General features: G+C 42.9%; 2 protein-coding genes across 4 annotated transcripts in view; one reads left to right on the forward strand and one right to left on the reverse strand.

Moving 5' to 3' along the window:
• The window catches only part of UTP4 (UTP4 small subunit processome component), a 26,118-nt gene extending 13,631 nt beyond the window's left edge, over positions 1-12,487 (reverse strand). The window contains exons 1-6 of the mRNA XM_020881127.2: positions 12,389-12,487; positions 10,609-10,769; positions 8,323-8,514; positions 7,327-7,411; positions 6,552-6,641; positions 2,829-3,040 (exon numbers count right to left, since the gene is read on the reverse strand). Of these exons, the coding sequence (XP_020736786.2) occupies positions 2,829-3,040; positions 6,552-6,641; positions 7,327-7,411; positions 8,323-8,514; positions 10,609-10,767 (738 nt within the window). The 5' untranslated portion in view covers positions 10,768-10,769; positions 12,389-12,487. The remainder of the gene's footprint in view (positions 1-2,828; positions 3,041-6,551; positions 6,642-7,326; positions 7,412-8,322; positions 8,515-10,608; positions 10,770-12,388) is intronic.
• Positions 12,484-16,519, forward strand: part of CHTF8 (chromosome transmission fidelity factor 8) — an 8,096-nt gene continuing 4,060 nt past the window's right edge. Inside the window, exon 1 of one of the 3 annotated variants that reach the window (XM_020881134.2) lies at positions 12,484-12,591. The gene's annotated coding sequence lies outside the window, so the exon portion shown is untranslated. Of the gene's footprint in view, positions 12,592-12,964; positions 12,989-13,645; positions 15,306-16,519 lie in introns of those variants that run through there. The other 2 variants (XM_020881136.2, XM_020881135.2) reach the window with 2 other exon arrangements.

A 16,519-nucleotide genomic window follows, 5' to 3' on the forward strand; every position in this document is an offset into this window, starting at 1 on the left:
TCCATGTTTGTATGAATCATGATTTTACCTTTCTTTTCCCCTGCCTAATCATCATTTAATAGGCCTCTACCCTGATAAGGAAACTGGAACTTCAAGAGTTTACCTGCTTGTCCGTTGACAGACTTGACAAAGCTACACGCTCTCTGCCGCCAAAGCCTTTGCTCTGGGCACAGGCCTCTCCTTCACCTCCTCTAAGGGTACAGTTGGAAAGTCATCAGCCCACAGCAAAGTGGAAAATAGAGTTGCTTAGGAACTCACGCGCTCTTTGCCTCTACTTTCACTCAACAGATCAAGCGGCCACCTGCTCAAAGTCCTACCTACAGAGAAGAACTGGGAAGGCAAGTTTCTCACTCCACATTCTCTTTCCTTGAGGTCGAATCATAAAAGCGCTGAGAAGGAAACAAAAGCTCTCGTGGGGGCTTCCCTGGTGGTCCAGGGTTAAGAATCTGCCTGTCAGTGCAGGGTTCAATCCTTGGTGCTGGAACTAAGTCCAAGGGCCATGACTAGAGAAGCCCAAATACCACAACTACTGAGCCCAAGCTCCACACGAAGACGTGCTCGCTGGACCCACAGAAGCCCTCGCGCCACAACTAGAGAAAGCCCACGCGCTGCAACGAAAAGCAGTGCAGCCAGAACAAAAGTTAAACGGAAAAAAGCAATTTTTTTTTTTAAAAGGCTTTCTTGGAGTGCAGCAGGAACCAAGCAAGGGAAAAGCCAACTTGGAAGAGGCGTGTATGTGATTATGGACACACACAAGGCCTCCGAGAAGATCAAAGGTCTGGATGTTTGCCAAAATTCACTCTTAAATCAATGAAAAACCATTAAAAAGAAACCTACAAATAACTATCTGTTCTGGCAAAAGAGTGTGGAGAAAAGCCTTGAAATTAGGATTGGTTTCAAAAGAGATGTAAAAATGGTAATAGCACACTCACTGTTCCAGACACTGTACCTAGCACTTCACAAATGCAACCCATTTAATCTTTCCTCAGACAGCTATGAGGCATGTATTATGAACATCCCTGTTTTCACAGAGGAAGAAACTGAGGCGTAGAAAGCAGCAACCTGCCCAAGGAAGATATGGAGCTATATTAAGTAGGAGAACTGGGATTCAAACGCAAGTCTGCCCAGTTCCAGAGTTTGTGATAAGCATTTCTGAGGACTAGAATTTGTATCACTGCATTTTTTTCGGTTAAAAAAAAAAAAGTACCACAATCCCTTGATTCTCAGGCACACACTTACCCACATTTTAACATCTCCAAAATAAAAATATCTTATATCTGTCAACCTTTGTATGTGTGACACCTTCAGATAAAGAACGAATATCAAAACTTGTAGAAGAGTTGTCAAAAGCCTAAAAGAAAACTTTGTAACCACAGTGGGGCATCTTCTATGAACACTGTGGATGGCAGAGAGGCACATGTGGGAACCATGGACCCTGAGAACTGAGTCCAAGTAATTCAGAGTTCAACTGGGAACGTGAAGAAGTTCTAGGAATACCCTCACTGCTTTATTTCACACACTTTCCATTTTATATATGAATAAGAGTAATATGACAAAAATTTATGTCGAGGTCACGGGATTTTCCAGGCAAGAGTACTGGAGTGGGGTGCCACTGCCTTCTCCAAGTTTTCCAATGAGAAAACATAAATTCTACATTTAAAAAAGCATTGTAGTCAGAATGGCCATCACTAAAAAAATCTACAAACATTAAATGCTGGACAGGATGTGGAGAAGAGGGAACCCTCTTGCACTGTTAGTGGGAATGTAAATTGACACAGACCCTATGGAGAACAGTATGGAGATCCTTTAGAAAACTAGGAATAAAACCACCATATGACCTAACAATCATACTACTGGGCATATACTCTAAGAACATCGTAATTTTTAAAAAAACACATGTACCCCAATGTTCATCGCAGCACTATTTACAACAGCCAGGACACGGAAGCAACCTAGATGTCCATCCACAGATGAATGGATAAAGGAGTTGTGGTACACAGATACAAGGAATATTACTCAGCCATAAAAAGGAATGAATTTGAGTCGGTTCTAGTGCGGTGAATGAACCTAGAGCCTGTAACACAGAGTGAAGTCAGTCAGAAAAACAAACACTGCAATCTAAACGCATATATATGGAATTTAGAAAAACGGTACTGATAAACCTATTTGCAGGGCAGGAATAGAGATGCAGACAGAGAGAACAGACTTGCAGACACAGGGTGGGGGGGGAAGAGGACGGTGGGACAAATAGAGTGGCACTGAAACATATACGTATGTAAAACAGCTAGTGGGAAGTTTGCTATATAACCCAGGGAGCTCAAATCTGTGACAATCTAGAGGGGTGGGGTGGGGTGGGAGGTGGAAGGGAGTTTCAAAAGGGAGGGAACATATGGATACTTATGGCTGATTCATGTCATTGTATGGCAGAAACCAAGACAACAGAGTAAAGCAATTGTCTTCCAATTAAGAATTTTAAAAAGCCTTGTATCAGTTTATATTGTAAAAGCTTATATGTTTATAAAATACAAATTTTACATTAAAAAACCCTGCTCTGTCAAAAGTGGCTTAATCCCTGGGTTAACCAGGGATGAGGAGAGTCTGAAGAAAACCTCTCAGCTAACTAACCTTTTAGGGACTATTCTCTTAACTGTTGGAGAATAAGAGTTCAGGCAAATTCTGTGGGTTTTGAGACACACTGTCCTAAGCTCATCTTCCTCCACTACAACACTCAGAATTAGGGAACAGTGTTGGCGGCATATCACGGACACAGCCTTCTCCCCTCCCTGCCCAGGGTATACAGGAACTGCTCCAATAGGGGCCATACTCACATCGGATACAGCAATGGACTGCACATCAGCATTTGAGACCAGATGGTTCTTCACGAGGGTCCCGGTAGCTGAGTCCCAGATCTGCACCTTCCCAGCAGAGTCCACGCTTATGACAGTGCCATCCGACAGGAAGGCCACACCCCAGATGATGCACTTCCGCTTAGACACGCCCATGTACTGCCTATCCACCAGCATCTTACCAATAGCGCTCCCTGGTAAAACAAGCAAAGCCCACGTTTGAACAACACTCTTTTCTCCTTAGTCTTGAAAAGCTGCCTGTGTTGGCATCTGGTTAAGTTCAGCTGCTTGAGCTCAGACCACAGAGAGCCTGTAAACAGTGGTTATGGTGAACTCAGGTATGGAACACCAAAATGTTACCTAAAGAAGGAGGGTGGGGCGGGGGCACGTTGACAGAAGAAATTTGTGGTGAGGAGATGAGATGGAAAGGAGACATTTGAGACTTCACTTAAAAATGGCCAGCTGTGCATGCATATGTTACTCTGTTCTTTTCCAAATCTCCCTAAGAATGGGACAGAAGACAACAGTGTCAAAATTTGGGGACTGGAAAGCAGACACAGAGTAGTAACTGACTTAGTAGAACCTGAAACTAAGTTCCAAATTAGCAGTAGGAAGAGCCAAGAAACCACCTGATTTCTACCATGGAATCCTCGGAAGACCCAGCAACTGGTGACTCCAGACACACTGGAAATAGAGGTGAAAGTGGGGTTAAAAGGAGGGACTGGTTGAAAAAAAGTTTAAGAAACCTGAGATGCTAAAGGCAAAGGAGAAAAAGAAAGATATATCCATCTGAATGCAGAGTTCCAAAGAATAGCAAGGAGAGATGCGAAAGCTTTCCTCAGTGATCACTGCAAAGAAATAGAGGAAAACAAGAGAATGGGAAAGTCTAGAGATCTCTTCAAGAAAATTAGAGCTATCAAGAGAACATTTCATGCAAAGATGGGCACTATAAAGGACAGAAGTGGTATGGACCTAACAGAAGCAGAAGAGATTAAGAGGAGGTGGCAAGAATCACAGAACTATACAAAAAAGATCTTCATGACCCAGATAACCACGATGGTGTTATCACTCAGCTAGAGCCAGACATCCTGGCATGTAAAGTCAAGTGGGCCTTCGGAAACATCACTATGAACAAAGCTAGTGGAAGTGATGGAATTTCAGTGTAGCTATTTCAAATTCTAAAAGATGATGCTGTGGAAGTGCTGCACTCAATATGCCAGCAAATTCGGAAAACTCAGCAGTAGCCACAGGACTGGAAAAGGTCAGTTTTCATTCCAATCCCAGAGAAGGGCAATGCCAAAGAATGTTCAAACTACCGCACAATTGCACTCATCTCACACGCTAGCAAGGTAATGCTCAAAATTCTCCAAGCCAGGCTTTAACAGTGCATGAACCGTGAACTTCCAAATGTTTAAGCTGGATTTAGAAGAGCCAGAGGAACCAGACATCAAATTGCCAACATCCACTGGGTCATTGAAAAAGCAAGAGAATTCCAGAAAAACATCTACTTCTGCTTTATTGACTATGCCAAAGCCTTTGACTGTGTGGATCACAACAAACCGTGGAATATTCTTCAAGAGATGGGAATACCAGACCAGCTTACTTGCCTCCTGAGAAATCTGTATGCAGGTCAAGAAGCAACACTTAGAACTGGACATGGAACAACAGACTGGTTCCAATCGGGAAAGAAGGCTGCATATTGTCACCCTGCTTATTTAACTTATATGCAGAGTACATCACGCAAAATGCTGAGCTAGATGAAGCACAAGCTGGGATCAAGATTGCCAAGAGAAATATCAATAACCTCAGGTATGAAGATGACACCACCCTTATGGCAGAAAGTGAAGAACTCAAGAGCCTCTTGATGAAAGTGTAAGAGGAGACTGAAAAAATTGGCTTAAAATTCAACATTTAGAAAACTAAGATCATGGTATCCGCTCCCATCACTTCATGGTAAATAAATGGGGAAACAATGGAAACAGTGACAGATTTTCTTTTCTTAGGTTCCAAAATCACTGCAGATGCTGATTGCAGCCATGAAATTAAAAGATGCCTACTCCTTGGAAGAAAAGTTATGACCAACCTAGACAGCATATTAAAAAGCAGAGACATTACTTTGCCAACAAAGATCTGTCTAGTCAAAGCTATAGTTTTTCCAGTAGTCATGTATGGATGTGAGAGTTGGACTAAAAAGAAAGCTGAGCGCCGAAGAATTGATGCTTTTGAACTGTGGTGTTGGAGAAGACTCTTGAGAGTCCCTTGGACTGCAGGGAGATCCAACCAGTCCATCCTAAAGGAAATCAGTCCTGAATATTCATCGGAAGGACTGATGCTGAAGCTGAAACTCCAATACTTTGGCCACCTGATGTAAAGAACTGACTCAAAGGGAACTTCCAGAATGGTTGAAAAACCAGAATTCAAGATCTCAGAGTTGTGCAGCAGGCCCAGAAACTGGCTTCACTCGACTGAGGTAGGGCAGAAGGCTCTGGGAGAGAATCCTTCAAGGCGATAGAAGTGGTAGAAAGAAAACCAGAAGTGGGAATTACCTAGTGGTCCGTGGTTAGTGGCGGTCTGGTGCTTTCACTGCAGGGGCCCAGGTTCAATCCCTGCCCAGGGAACTAAGATCCTGCAAACCATGCAGTGCACCCCACCCCACCCCAACCAAAACAACAAAGAAAACCAGATGTAGCTGAACCTACGTTATACAACTAGAAGAATGTAAAGATGAATTACTGATACATGTATCAATCACACACAGGAGAGAGAGAGACAGACACACAATATTAACGGTAAGTATATAGGGTACTTTCCAATCAAAAATAAAATAAAAAAAAAAAGCATACAGGAAAGGAAAAAACATTTACTCTGCAAGTAGTCTGAGAATAAAATCAACTGCTAATCTGAACAAAATTACAATATAACCGTACTGGGAGGATCAAGAAGAAATATGAGTACATGTGGCAAAGGGCAAAAAAAGAAGGTTAATAGAGCAGAAGTCAATAAACAATGGGCTAAAACTGAAGAAAATAAAATACAGTATTTTAAGCATACTATGTATAGCACAGAGACAAATACCAAAAGAAACAGCTAAGAGTTACAGGTTATCGCCTTTGAGGAGCAGGAGAGGGGATACCGGGGGAGTCCTGCTTTTTTGTAAAAAGCCTTAAGGAATTCTTTGACTATACGCACATATGACTGATAACAATAAAAAACTTGCTTAAGCAGTACAGAGAAAAAGGCTACATCCCTGCCCTGTGTATCCTCTCATCTTAGAGGGGAGTACAGACGGCCACCTAACAGGTTGAAGTCAGTCTCATCACTGAAGGAATCCATCAGCCAATCCTCCAGGCCAAGAGCAGAGGAAGTATGTTACTGTATTACCAAGAACTTAGGTTCCTCAAAGACAGACACCTTCTTTTATGAAGAACTGGTATATATAAATAGGTTTCTACTGATTATTAACAGTAAGTGGCTTACTGGTTAAAGGCAAATTTTAGTGTGAATTCTTATGATGAAAAATACTGTATTCCATTGAAGAATCAAGATTCTCCTAAAAGCAGCAGTAGGAATCCAAGAAAGATACAAAATTCATGGTGACATCTCAGAAGGTTGGTGAAAGCACAAGGTCACAAGCTTTCGGAAACAGAGAAATGTGAATCTGACAAATAAGACCCACATCCCAAATGAGCTGAGAAAAACAGTCACCTGATTTGGCGTCAAACACGCTAATATAGTCTATGCAGCCAGCCGCAACGTGAGTACCAGCAGGATGCCAGCTGAGACTCAGGATTCGACCTAGGGAGTTTTACAACCAAAGAGAAAGTGACATACACGTAAACATACAGCCAACGGTAACCGAGTTCTCTTTCCACAGCGATCTACAGGGCTAGTGTTCTATAGACTTAGTGCTCATCTACTGCATTTTTGTGAAGGTGAGGAACAACTTTTTCCTGGGACCCACATGACGTATTTGATGCTTGCTTTTAATGATGGATAAACGGCTGATAGGAGTATAAACGCACAAGCTTCTGAGGTTGATCTGGCAGTAACCAAACAAAATTTAAATGTGTGTTATCTGTCACAGCAACTGCACTGGCAATTTCACCACAGAGAAATATCACCGGAGTGCCCAAGTGAAGAAAAGAATGTTCGTTACAGCACTGGCTTGAGTAATAAAAAATAATAATATCTATCAATAGGAGTTTGGTCAAATAAATTATGGAATACCATAAAATGGAATGCCACTCACATGGGCACAACTCAACTCACACAGGAAGATGTCTGTGATATAGCAAATGAAAAAAACAAAAAAGCTGAAAAACAAGTGCAAGCACTCTTGGAAATGTGTCTGTCCGTTTGAAGACACGAAAAGGTCTAGGTTCATTTAAAAATGTTGCCTACAGACTGAAATGAGCCACATGTGGCACAGAACAACTTCTTGTTAACACTATTCACTGCCCTGATGACAAATAACCCTTACTTTTCTGACGATCAAAATTTCTTTCAAACTGGATTCTGTCTGGGGTGATCTGAAATAATTTCACAGATCCATCTTCACAGCCAACCTATCATGGAAAAGGGGGTGGAAAACAGAGAAAGCATTTTAGAGAACTAAATATACTCATTTAAAATACACACATTTCTTCCCTCAAGCCAACACTTGCTCTGAAAGAGGAAAAACAGTTTGTTAAAGGGGAAAAGTACTGGTATCAAGAAATTTGGTTCCTGGCAGCCTTCATATCCCAACCAGAAAGCAGGCCAATGAGTGGCCTAATTCCTGCACAGGACATGGAGGACAAATAGGATTTCACAGCATGTCTGTGCTAGATACAACGGCCTAAATTAAAGACCCAGTAACTGTGTCACCTTCATGGAGATATGTCAAGATACTGTAAAATAGTACCAAAAAAAAAAAAAATCAGAAACTCATTACAGAAAACTAATGGTAAGGATGCGCGAGGAGGGAAATCTTGTCTATGCTCAAAAAATTTTTGAGAAACATGGTTCCACAAGTTGACTTGTAAAAAGACCTATCAGAACTCTTAATATACTAACGTGTGTTGTGAATCTACAGAAGGATTTAATACCTGGTAATTCTGAAACAAAATGTATCATAGGACACAAAGCACAGCAAAACAAAAGACAGTGTCTGTATCTCCCAATTCCAAAGGACACAGTTTGGGAGATGCTGAACCAAACTGAAACCTCTGGTGTCATAAATGAACAAACAAGATCCAAAGTAGAAGCAGAAAGGGTGCAAAAGGACAAGGGATTTTTACATTTTCAATAACAATCCTTATCGTGTAGCTCCTACTGGAATTCAGGTACAATTGGTTGCTTGGTTGCTGGAATTCAGCTCACACTGGAATTGCGACTGGCCATAATATAACTTCACCTTCCTATGAACATAGGGAAGCAAGTGTAAATGGGCACAAGAGGAAATCTCGGTTTGGATTACCAATAGTTGTGTACTGACCAAAAGTTGAGAGCCACTGGGGCTGGCGGCCATGCTCCAGATGGGCCCTCCAAAGGCATCCACAGCGTACTTGATGGTCAATTCCTGTAAATCATACTCGATAATTTCTCCATTGAGTCCAGCACTGAACAGTCGCTGTCCTTTCGCCCAGCACAGAGCTTCTGTGGCCCGAGACTCATGACCTGGGAAAAACTACAGAAACACCATAACTTCTCAACCCACCGTGAATTCACCAGCTACCAGCACTGAATGGTCACAGGCAGAAGGGGAAAATTAAAACACCTCTCTAGAAATAACTTAGTGTGGAGTTTCACACTATCTGAAGATCATGATACTGATATTTTCATTTTTTTTCAGGCTCACATTTTAGTTATACGGTTGGTTTTGTTTTTTTTTCTAGGACTTGTTCTGCAGAATGTTTTCAGACAATAAAGTCTGCAAGTAATTGTATTTGATGTTATCTGATTTTTAAAAGTCATTGCAATGATCTTGGTTGATGATTTCAAAGGTGTATAGTGTCAAAGATTATCAATATGTATACTTTGAAAACATGTTGCTTATTGTGGGACAATTTCACCAATAAACATTGTCTAAAAAATGAAAATAAAAGAAATGAATGCAGCTCACTCCAGCTTTTCATTCAAGTCTCAGATTTCTAAGTGTTTTCTTCTTGCTCAAAAAGCATTCATACAATCAAGGAATTTTATTCTTATAGCTTCCTGCTACCAAAGGGAACGAACAGATACAATTTTTCCTATCTGAACTTAAAAAAGCATCTGTAAATGAAGTGATCTGCCCAAATTGCCAAAGTCAATGACAGGAATAGAAAACAGCTCTCCTTACTACTAGTCCCTACTCTTCACTCTCACAGATACAATGTTTTCATGATCTGAGAGTGATCAGCCTAATCAATCTTCAATAGCCAGGAAGGGAACAAGGAAATAAAGTGAAAGACCAGACTGAATTACTTGTTCAAGAAAAAAGAAAACCAACGGGAGTGGAAAATACGATGTACTAGGTAAAGACCAGTCGAACATATATTAACTCAGTGATGTCTTCATATTAAGCACTTCCTAAATGCTGGGAATAGAGCCATATCACTGACAAGATCCCTTTTTCATAAAATTTGAAGTTCAACAGCGAAGAAGACATTAAACAAATATACAATTATATAGTTGCAATGATAATAACAAGAAAAATCACATGATGCAACAAGTGTGCATCACAGCATGTTTTTCACGCTATAGAATGTGACTCATTTTTGGTGATCAGTGATTTCTTAACTCCTGTTAGTGTTTCAGGGGTCAGCTCAGGTAAGTCATCCCTTTCCAGGAATCCTAAACCCACCTCATCAGAGGAAGGCACCTCTCCACTAAGATTCTATGCCCGTGCTTAGGTCTATCATAAAACATTATACTATTTCAAAACTGTATACTCATCTTTCCCCCACTGGATTTTGAACTCCTTGAAGGTAGGGCCTCTGACTTTCATCTTAATGCCTAATGCTTACAGTCATTTAGAAACAGTTACAGAGTACCTAAACTCCAAGTACTAAGCTGCTAGACACTGCACTGATTTTTCCTTCTACTCATTCGTATCATGGTGTTGAGGGCATGCAAGGCACTCAATAAATGTGAACTGAATTATTTTGCTGCACCTGAAATCTGTAATCAGAGACTTTGAAAAATATGATGCTGTAACAGCCCTTTGCGTACACCCAAATGATATTTTACCTAATTTAAAATCTTCTTTACTTCCAAACATTAGGTATATAAATCTACCTTCTCTCAAATAGATAACTTAGGAATTCATCTTCTTGCTATCACATCACCAAAAAGTTTGATATTAAAATGTCTCATCATTTTTTTCTGAATTAACAGTGAAATGGGTACTAACACAGCAGGAAATGCCACTTTACTAAAGTTACAATGATGCAGAGACTGATAGGAAGCAATGATCTTGACAACAAGAACACTGTGCCCAACAGATCTAGTAAACATCAGTTTCCAAATAGCAGTGAGCACCACAATTCCTAGGTAGGATCTTTCTTTTTTTTTTTAAGGTAGGATCTTTCTAACCCACATTACATAGATTGAAGTTCTAAGCTCATCAGTCAGACAAGAGATTGTATATTTGTTCTGTGTTTCTAAACAACAGGGAGAGTAGGGGAGAGTCACTGTCTTCTATCTCTCTGAATACAAAAAAGACATAGAAAATTTTGCAGAACTGAACTTAAGAGAAAAAATTAACATCAACACCACCAAATCAGGCTCCCAAATGACTTACTTTCTCCTGAAAGTAGTTTGCTGACAAATTATAAATTTCCACAGTGCCATCTGTTCGTGAAACAGCCAATCTGTTTGACTGGTTATTGTAAGCCACACAGCGGATCCCTGATGGAACATAATTAAAGAAACGCACTCGATGGACATTAAATTCACCCATTCCTAGGAGGGGAGAAAAGAATCACTGTTAAACAGCGGTATGTCACATCTGTTGTTTATTACTACCACTGTTCTGGACTTCCCTGGTGGCTCAGATGGTAAAGAATCAGCCTGCAATGAGGGAGACCTGGGTTCCATCTCTGAGTTGGGAATATCCCCTGGAGGAGAGCATGGCAACCCACTCCAGTATTCTTGCCTGGAGAAGCCCCATGGATAGAGGAGCCTGGCGGGCTACAGTCCATAGGGCCGCAAAGAGTCAGAAACGACTGATTGACTAAGCACAGCACAGTACCACTGTTCTACGTGGCAGACTCCAAATGTATCTCACTGAAATTCGTTTCTATTCCCTCCACCTTTTTTGGGGTGGAGAGAAGGCCAGGCAGGAACTGGGGGTGGGGAGGATGTGGGATCTTAGCTCCCTTGCCCCCTTCACTAGAAGTTCCCAGTCTTAAGCCCTGGACCTCCTGGGAAGTCTGACTGAGGTTCATTTTAAAATATTCAGCTAAAAATGCTTTCATGGTCCACACAGAATCTATCAAATGGTCTCTAGAAGTTCAGGATTCTTCCACACAAAAAAATTTAAAGATCAACACACAGAGCATCACCCAGCCTCCTGGCAAACCTGCCAACTGCCAGAAGGAAGTGCTCCAGGAAGAGAGGTGAGAATCTAAAACTTGATCTTAGAGCAAAAGACTGAACATAACCTCCTTTTTTAAAAATCGGGAGTGCGTGCTTGAATGAAGCCACAAGGAACTGACCAATTGTATTCGAAAAGAAAGTGAAGTCGCTCAGTCCTGTCCAACTCTTTGCGACCCCATGGACTGTATGTAGCCTACCAGGTTCCTCCATCCATGGGATTTTCCAGGCAAGAATACAAGACTGGGTTGCCATTTCCTTCTCCAGGAATTGTATTCGAGGCAGAACTAAAGTCTCCTTAGTATTTGGTGCGTGAGATTTCTGGGGTTGGGGGTGGTGAAGATCGGAGGATCAATACCTCGACCATTCTAAGAAAGCAAGAAATGTTGACAGTCTAAAGGAGTCTCTCAAAGTCAGGTCCGCAGAACTCCTAAACAAAAACGATCTTTAACAAGGCAGGATTCCGGGTACTAATCCATAGCTCCAGAATCCCAGTCTTTTGGGGCGAGAGGAGGTCAAGGAAACTGCATTTTGGCAAACATCTCCATCTCCACTGCATGCTGCTTGCAAATCACAGACTCAACTTCGGTGGTGACGGCGGGGCTGATGGACAGGAAGAACCAAGAGCTTCTCAGCGGGAAGAGGCGACAGAACTGATCTGGCATCTGTCAATTACTTTCTCTATCCCCAGCTCCGCCGCCGCCAACAGACGCACTCGGGTCAGGTTCGCCCCTTACTCATCTCCCTTCAAGGTGAAGCATCTTTCAGGAGAGAAGGCACGTTCGGCCCAGCGAGGCTATGCGTGCTTCCGAGGCGAGCGAGGGCTCCGCCGCCCCTTCCCTCTCCCGGGATCTCTGGAGTAGCCCCCATCCAGCCTCGGCACAGGGGAATCGGCGAGTTTCCTGGGGGGCCGACCTAGAGCAGGCCGCACTCGCTAGATACACCCCCATTTCATCCCCGCTCCCTACGCCCCTTCCCCAACTCACCGGTGGAAGGGCTCGCCACTCGAGGAGCTCGCCTCTCTCCGCCCCGGCCCCACGTGCGCGCGCTCCCGTGTTCTGCCCCGGAAGTGCTCGCGGCGCAAGGCCGGAAGTGCGCAGGCAGTGCTCGCGGCGGCGGCGACGGCGGCGGGAGGTTCGGTTGTCGCCCGTTGGCCGCGCGGCGCCGCGATCGGCGGCCGCCATTGCAGGTCAGGCCGCGGGCAGGGAGCGCGGGAGGCCGCGGGGAGCGAGGGCTGAGCCGGGGATTGGTGGGGGGCGAGGGTGCGAGGGAGCGGGAAGCTAGGAAGCTGGGGCCGGGCGGGGCGCGGGGCTCGAGGAGAAGAATGGCGAGCTGAGGGGCGGGGAGCGGCGGGCGGGGGAGGGGAGGCCGGGAAGGGGGAGGGGAGCGGGGAGGGCCGCGCAGAGGTGGGGGCGACCCAGAGGCGCCCCCGGGGTAGGAGAGCCGGGAATTGCGGAGAAGGGAGCGGTGCGGAGTCGGAAGGCGGAGGAAAGGGAGCGAGCAGGGCGGAGCGGGAGAAGGGCGGAAAGAGTGGCCGAGCGCGGGCGGAGGACGGAGAAGGGGGCGGCGCGGGCCGGAACCTCGAGGTATGTGCGGGAAGGGGCTCTTCCCTGGGTGGGGAGGGAGCCCAGCACGCGATGCTTGCGAGAGAGGGGGAGATCTGGAACCCAGGAAGTAGCGGGAACATCAGAAAGGGTCTAAGCGGGGGGTAGGACTGTTGAGTTCTTTGGAGGGGACATTTTTAAATCTTGGGGGGAAGAGGCTATTGGGAGCGGTAGTTGGGAGAGTGACTGGAAGGAAGAGACTGGAGAGTGATCCAGCTTCTTTTGTGGGTTGAGTGAGAGACCGGAGAAGAGTGGGGTGGAGTCGGGTCCTGGAGGAGCGAAGTACTTAAGAATTGGGGGACATAGGGAACGATTTGAAAGATGAGGGTGGTAGAGGAATAACATTTAGAGCGATCTTTAGGAGGGTGAACGGTTTGGAAAGACCATTCTGGGGTTGGAGGATGGATTTTAAAATAGTTTCCTTGGGAGGTAGAAGAAGGGGTTAAACAGCTTGGTAAGAGGTCCTAGAAAAAGACGGGGGGGTCATGGGGGGTGGGCAAGAGAGGGGAAGCGGACCGAGAAGTCCCAGAAAGTGGGAGGGGCTAGAAATAGGAAGTGCTTGTAGCTCAATTTCAAGGGAGAGGAGGAGGGGGTCAGGGGAGATGGTGAAGATGGGGCTGGTGGGAGGGAAATCCAGTATAAAGGGAGACCTCAAGCAGAACTAGACTGGAAGGGACTTTGGGCAAGAGAGGGGCTCAGGGCAGTAAGAGGAGGAAGGGCAGATGGGGCCGCAGAGTAGCAGAAGATGGAGAAAACTGGAGTAACTCAGAACGACTGAAGCCATCTTTTCTACCTATTGTCTACGAATACCAGTAATTGATTCCCTCCATCATGGGGATCTTAAAACGTGATGGGAAAGTCCCACATGTATGCATAGTGTCCACACACGTTTTTGAACACACTGTTCACTAATGAAAAGTTCGGAAGCATTCAGTTCCACCTACCCTCCATTGCCCCTTTTCGGAGGAGAGCAGGCTTTTCATTTAGACACTGGATTTTAGCACTTAATAAGTCTGTCAAGAGACAAGGTCTTCCATTGAAACTTTGACTATCCCCATCAGTCACAAAACCACAATAACACTGCTAATAAAAATAATCTGTATCCAATTGTATATAAAAGTTCATGAATTGTTCATTTGCTGGAAAGGCACACAGAGAAATAGTTACCACGCTTAGAGAAGAAAACCTTCCAGAACTTAATCCCTGAAGCAGCTTGATAAACCCTGACTGCCATGTTTGAATTGTTCTCCCATTGTGTAAACTTGATATTATTCTTACAACATGCTGCTTTTATAGGATGTTTTAGTCCACTATAAAGATTAAAATAATAATTAAACAGAGTAGTGTAAAGTCATTCTATTGGACATGTACTAAGAAAATGCCATGTTCTTCCAGATAATCAATAGCTTGACCTTAAGTTTTACCATATGTTAGGCACGTGCTAAGGACTTTACATTCACAACTTCATTTAATAAAACAACCTTTTTGAGGTGGGTTCTTTTTTATGCTCAGTTTATTGGTGGAGAAACTGTGACAGATTATGTTACTTCCATCATACATAGGCTAGAAAGATGGTAGAATCACAGAAGGCAGGTCTGACACTGAATTCTCACTAAATCCCTGAACACAGAATAGTCCTTGAGACCGAATAAGGACTCAATAAAAGCTAATTGTTGGCCCAGCAATTCTGCAAATATTTTGTCATATTTAATTTTTTTAAATAAAAACGAATTTAAAAAAAATAAAGTGGAAGTCTTTATTCCCCTTTTTTTAAAAAGAAAAATTGAAAGGGCCTAATGAAAACAATTTTTAAAAGACTGTTTAGCTCTAATAAAATTAATACCATACATAGCACACTTTCTGTTACATCTTATTTTGGGAGGGTGTTACCATTATTAAGGATCCTTGCTCATGCTGTTCTCTGTTAAGCGCTTAGTAATATTAACAATTCAGAAACCAATGGATAAAAAATTTTGTAGATTAGATGAATCAGTGACAAAGAATGCTCTGTTCTTTTGACTTATTTTGTCTAACATTAAGGAAACTGGTTTGGGCTATAGTTTTGAATCCTGGAGCTGACCTTGAGTACATCTCTAGGGATTTCAGAAACTTAAGCCTCATCAGTTGGATATGATGAAAAGCATGCTTACTTGATTTCAACTGCCTACCCCACAGATGTCATAGTGGCAGTATGTAAGATTTTCCTCATAGGTGGTTAATTTGCCATCCTGTGGTAGATGCTGTGAGAAAGGCAGTGTTTATAAAGCAGGTTCCTCTATATACATCAGGCATGGCAGAGGTGGGTTGCTATATGAGAAGACCGCAGGAAAGGATGGATTGTGGGGGAGTTAAGGTCATATTCCGCACCAGCCACTCTCAGGTGTTTGACCAGTTACTTAACCTTTAACTTCTCTAAGCATTGTTTCCTCACTGTGAAAAGGGAGTGACAGACAGTGCCTGTATCATAGGATTGCTTTCAGGATGAAAAAAAATCCAGGTAAATGTTCAGAAAGGTTTAGCTATGTAAGAAGAAGCTTTCTGTATTATAAAGATAATGCTTCGCCTGAACTTTTTTTCCTAATTAGGAAATTGGTGGCACTTCGATTCGGGTTTTTAACAACTTTAATAGTAACTGACTTCAAAATGACAGTTAAGATATATCCCAGATTTGGTCTGATTTCAGACAAACCTTTTGAGTTTTGATTAGGGCTCCCATTGTGAGTATGGGTTTGTTTTGAGAAGAAGGGATTCCTTTGCTACTCTGTAGTTTGTTCAGGCCTCTTGAAGTCATCTGGACTACTGTCTTGAGAAACAGTTTCAGCTTTACTTGCAACCTCCAAAATAACTCCAGGTCTTAAGATTGGGAATGATCTGGGATAACCTCAGATATTTCTAAAAAAATTTTAGATAGTATTTCTAGAAATCTTGAAGCCCCCCCCCCCCCCAAAGACATTTTGTTTTTGTCTTTCCATAAGGGAAAAAAATAGTTAAAATGTACACAATGCTTTTTAAAAAGTTTCTTTTACATAGCTAAAGTCATTTGACTAATGAGTACAAAACATATGTATTTATTTAGCCATGTAATAGCCTCAAAAACTTAGGTAGAAAAAAATTTCCCCTTCTATAAGAGGGGATAGGGAGTCAAAATAATTCATTGCAGGGAAAAGGTGTTTGGTTTTTTCCATACCTTCCATCTCCAAGTCCATACTGTAGTCGTGGCTTTTGAGACTCCACTCTGAAATACATTGAATTTAAACATCTTTTTGAAAAGTGAGATCATAAAATTCTTCCTGGCTCTACAGGAACTTGGAATTATTATTCTTAACCAAAAACAGTTGATCCTATCTAAATCTGGGATTAAACTCAGGCTGTTGAGAGAGAGAGGTGCTGGGCAATCTTTTCCATTGACTTTTAGTTTCGTGATTTGATATGGTACATTGGTCAAACTGTGCCTTCAGATATTGCTCTTGATAACAGCTGCAGTTTCTACACAAGCAGTACCTTAGAACAGAC

Source organism: Odocoileus virginianus, chromosome 20 (genome assembly GCF_023699985.2).
Source record: "Odocoileus virginianus isolate 20LAN1187 ecotype Illinois chromosome 20, Ovbor_1.2, whole genome shotgun sequence".
NCBI lineage: Eukaryota > Metazoa > Chordata > Mammalia > Artiodactyla > Cervidae > Odocoileus > Odocoileus virginianus.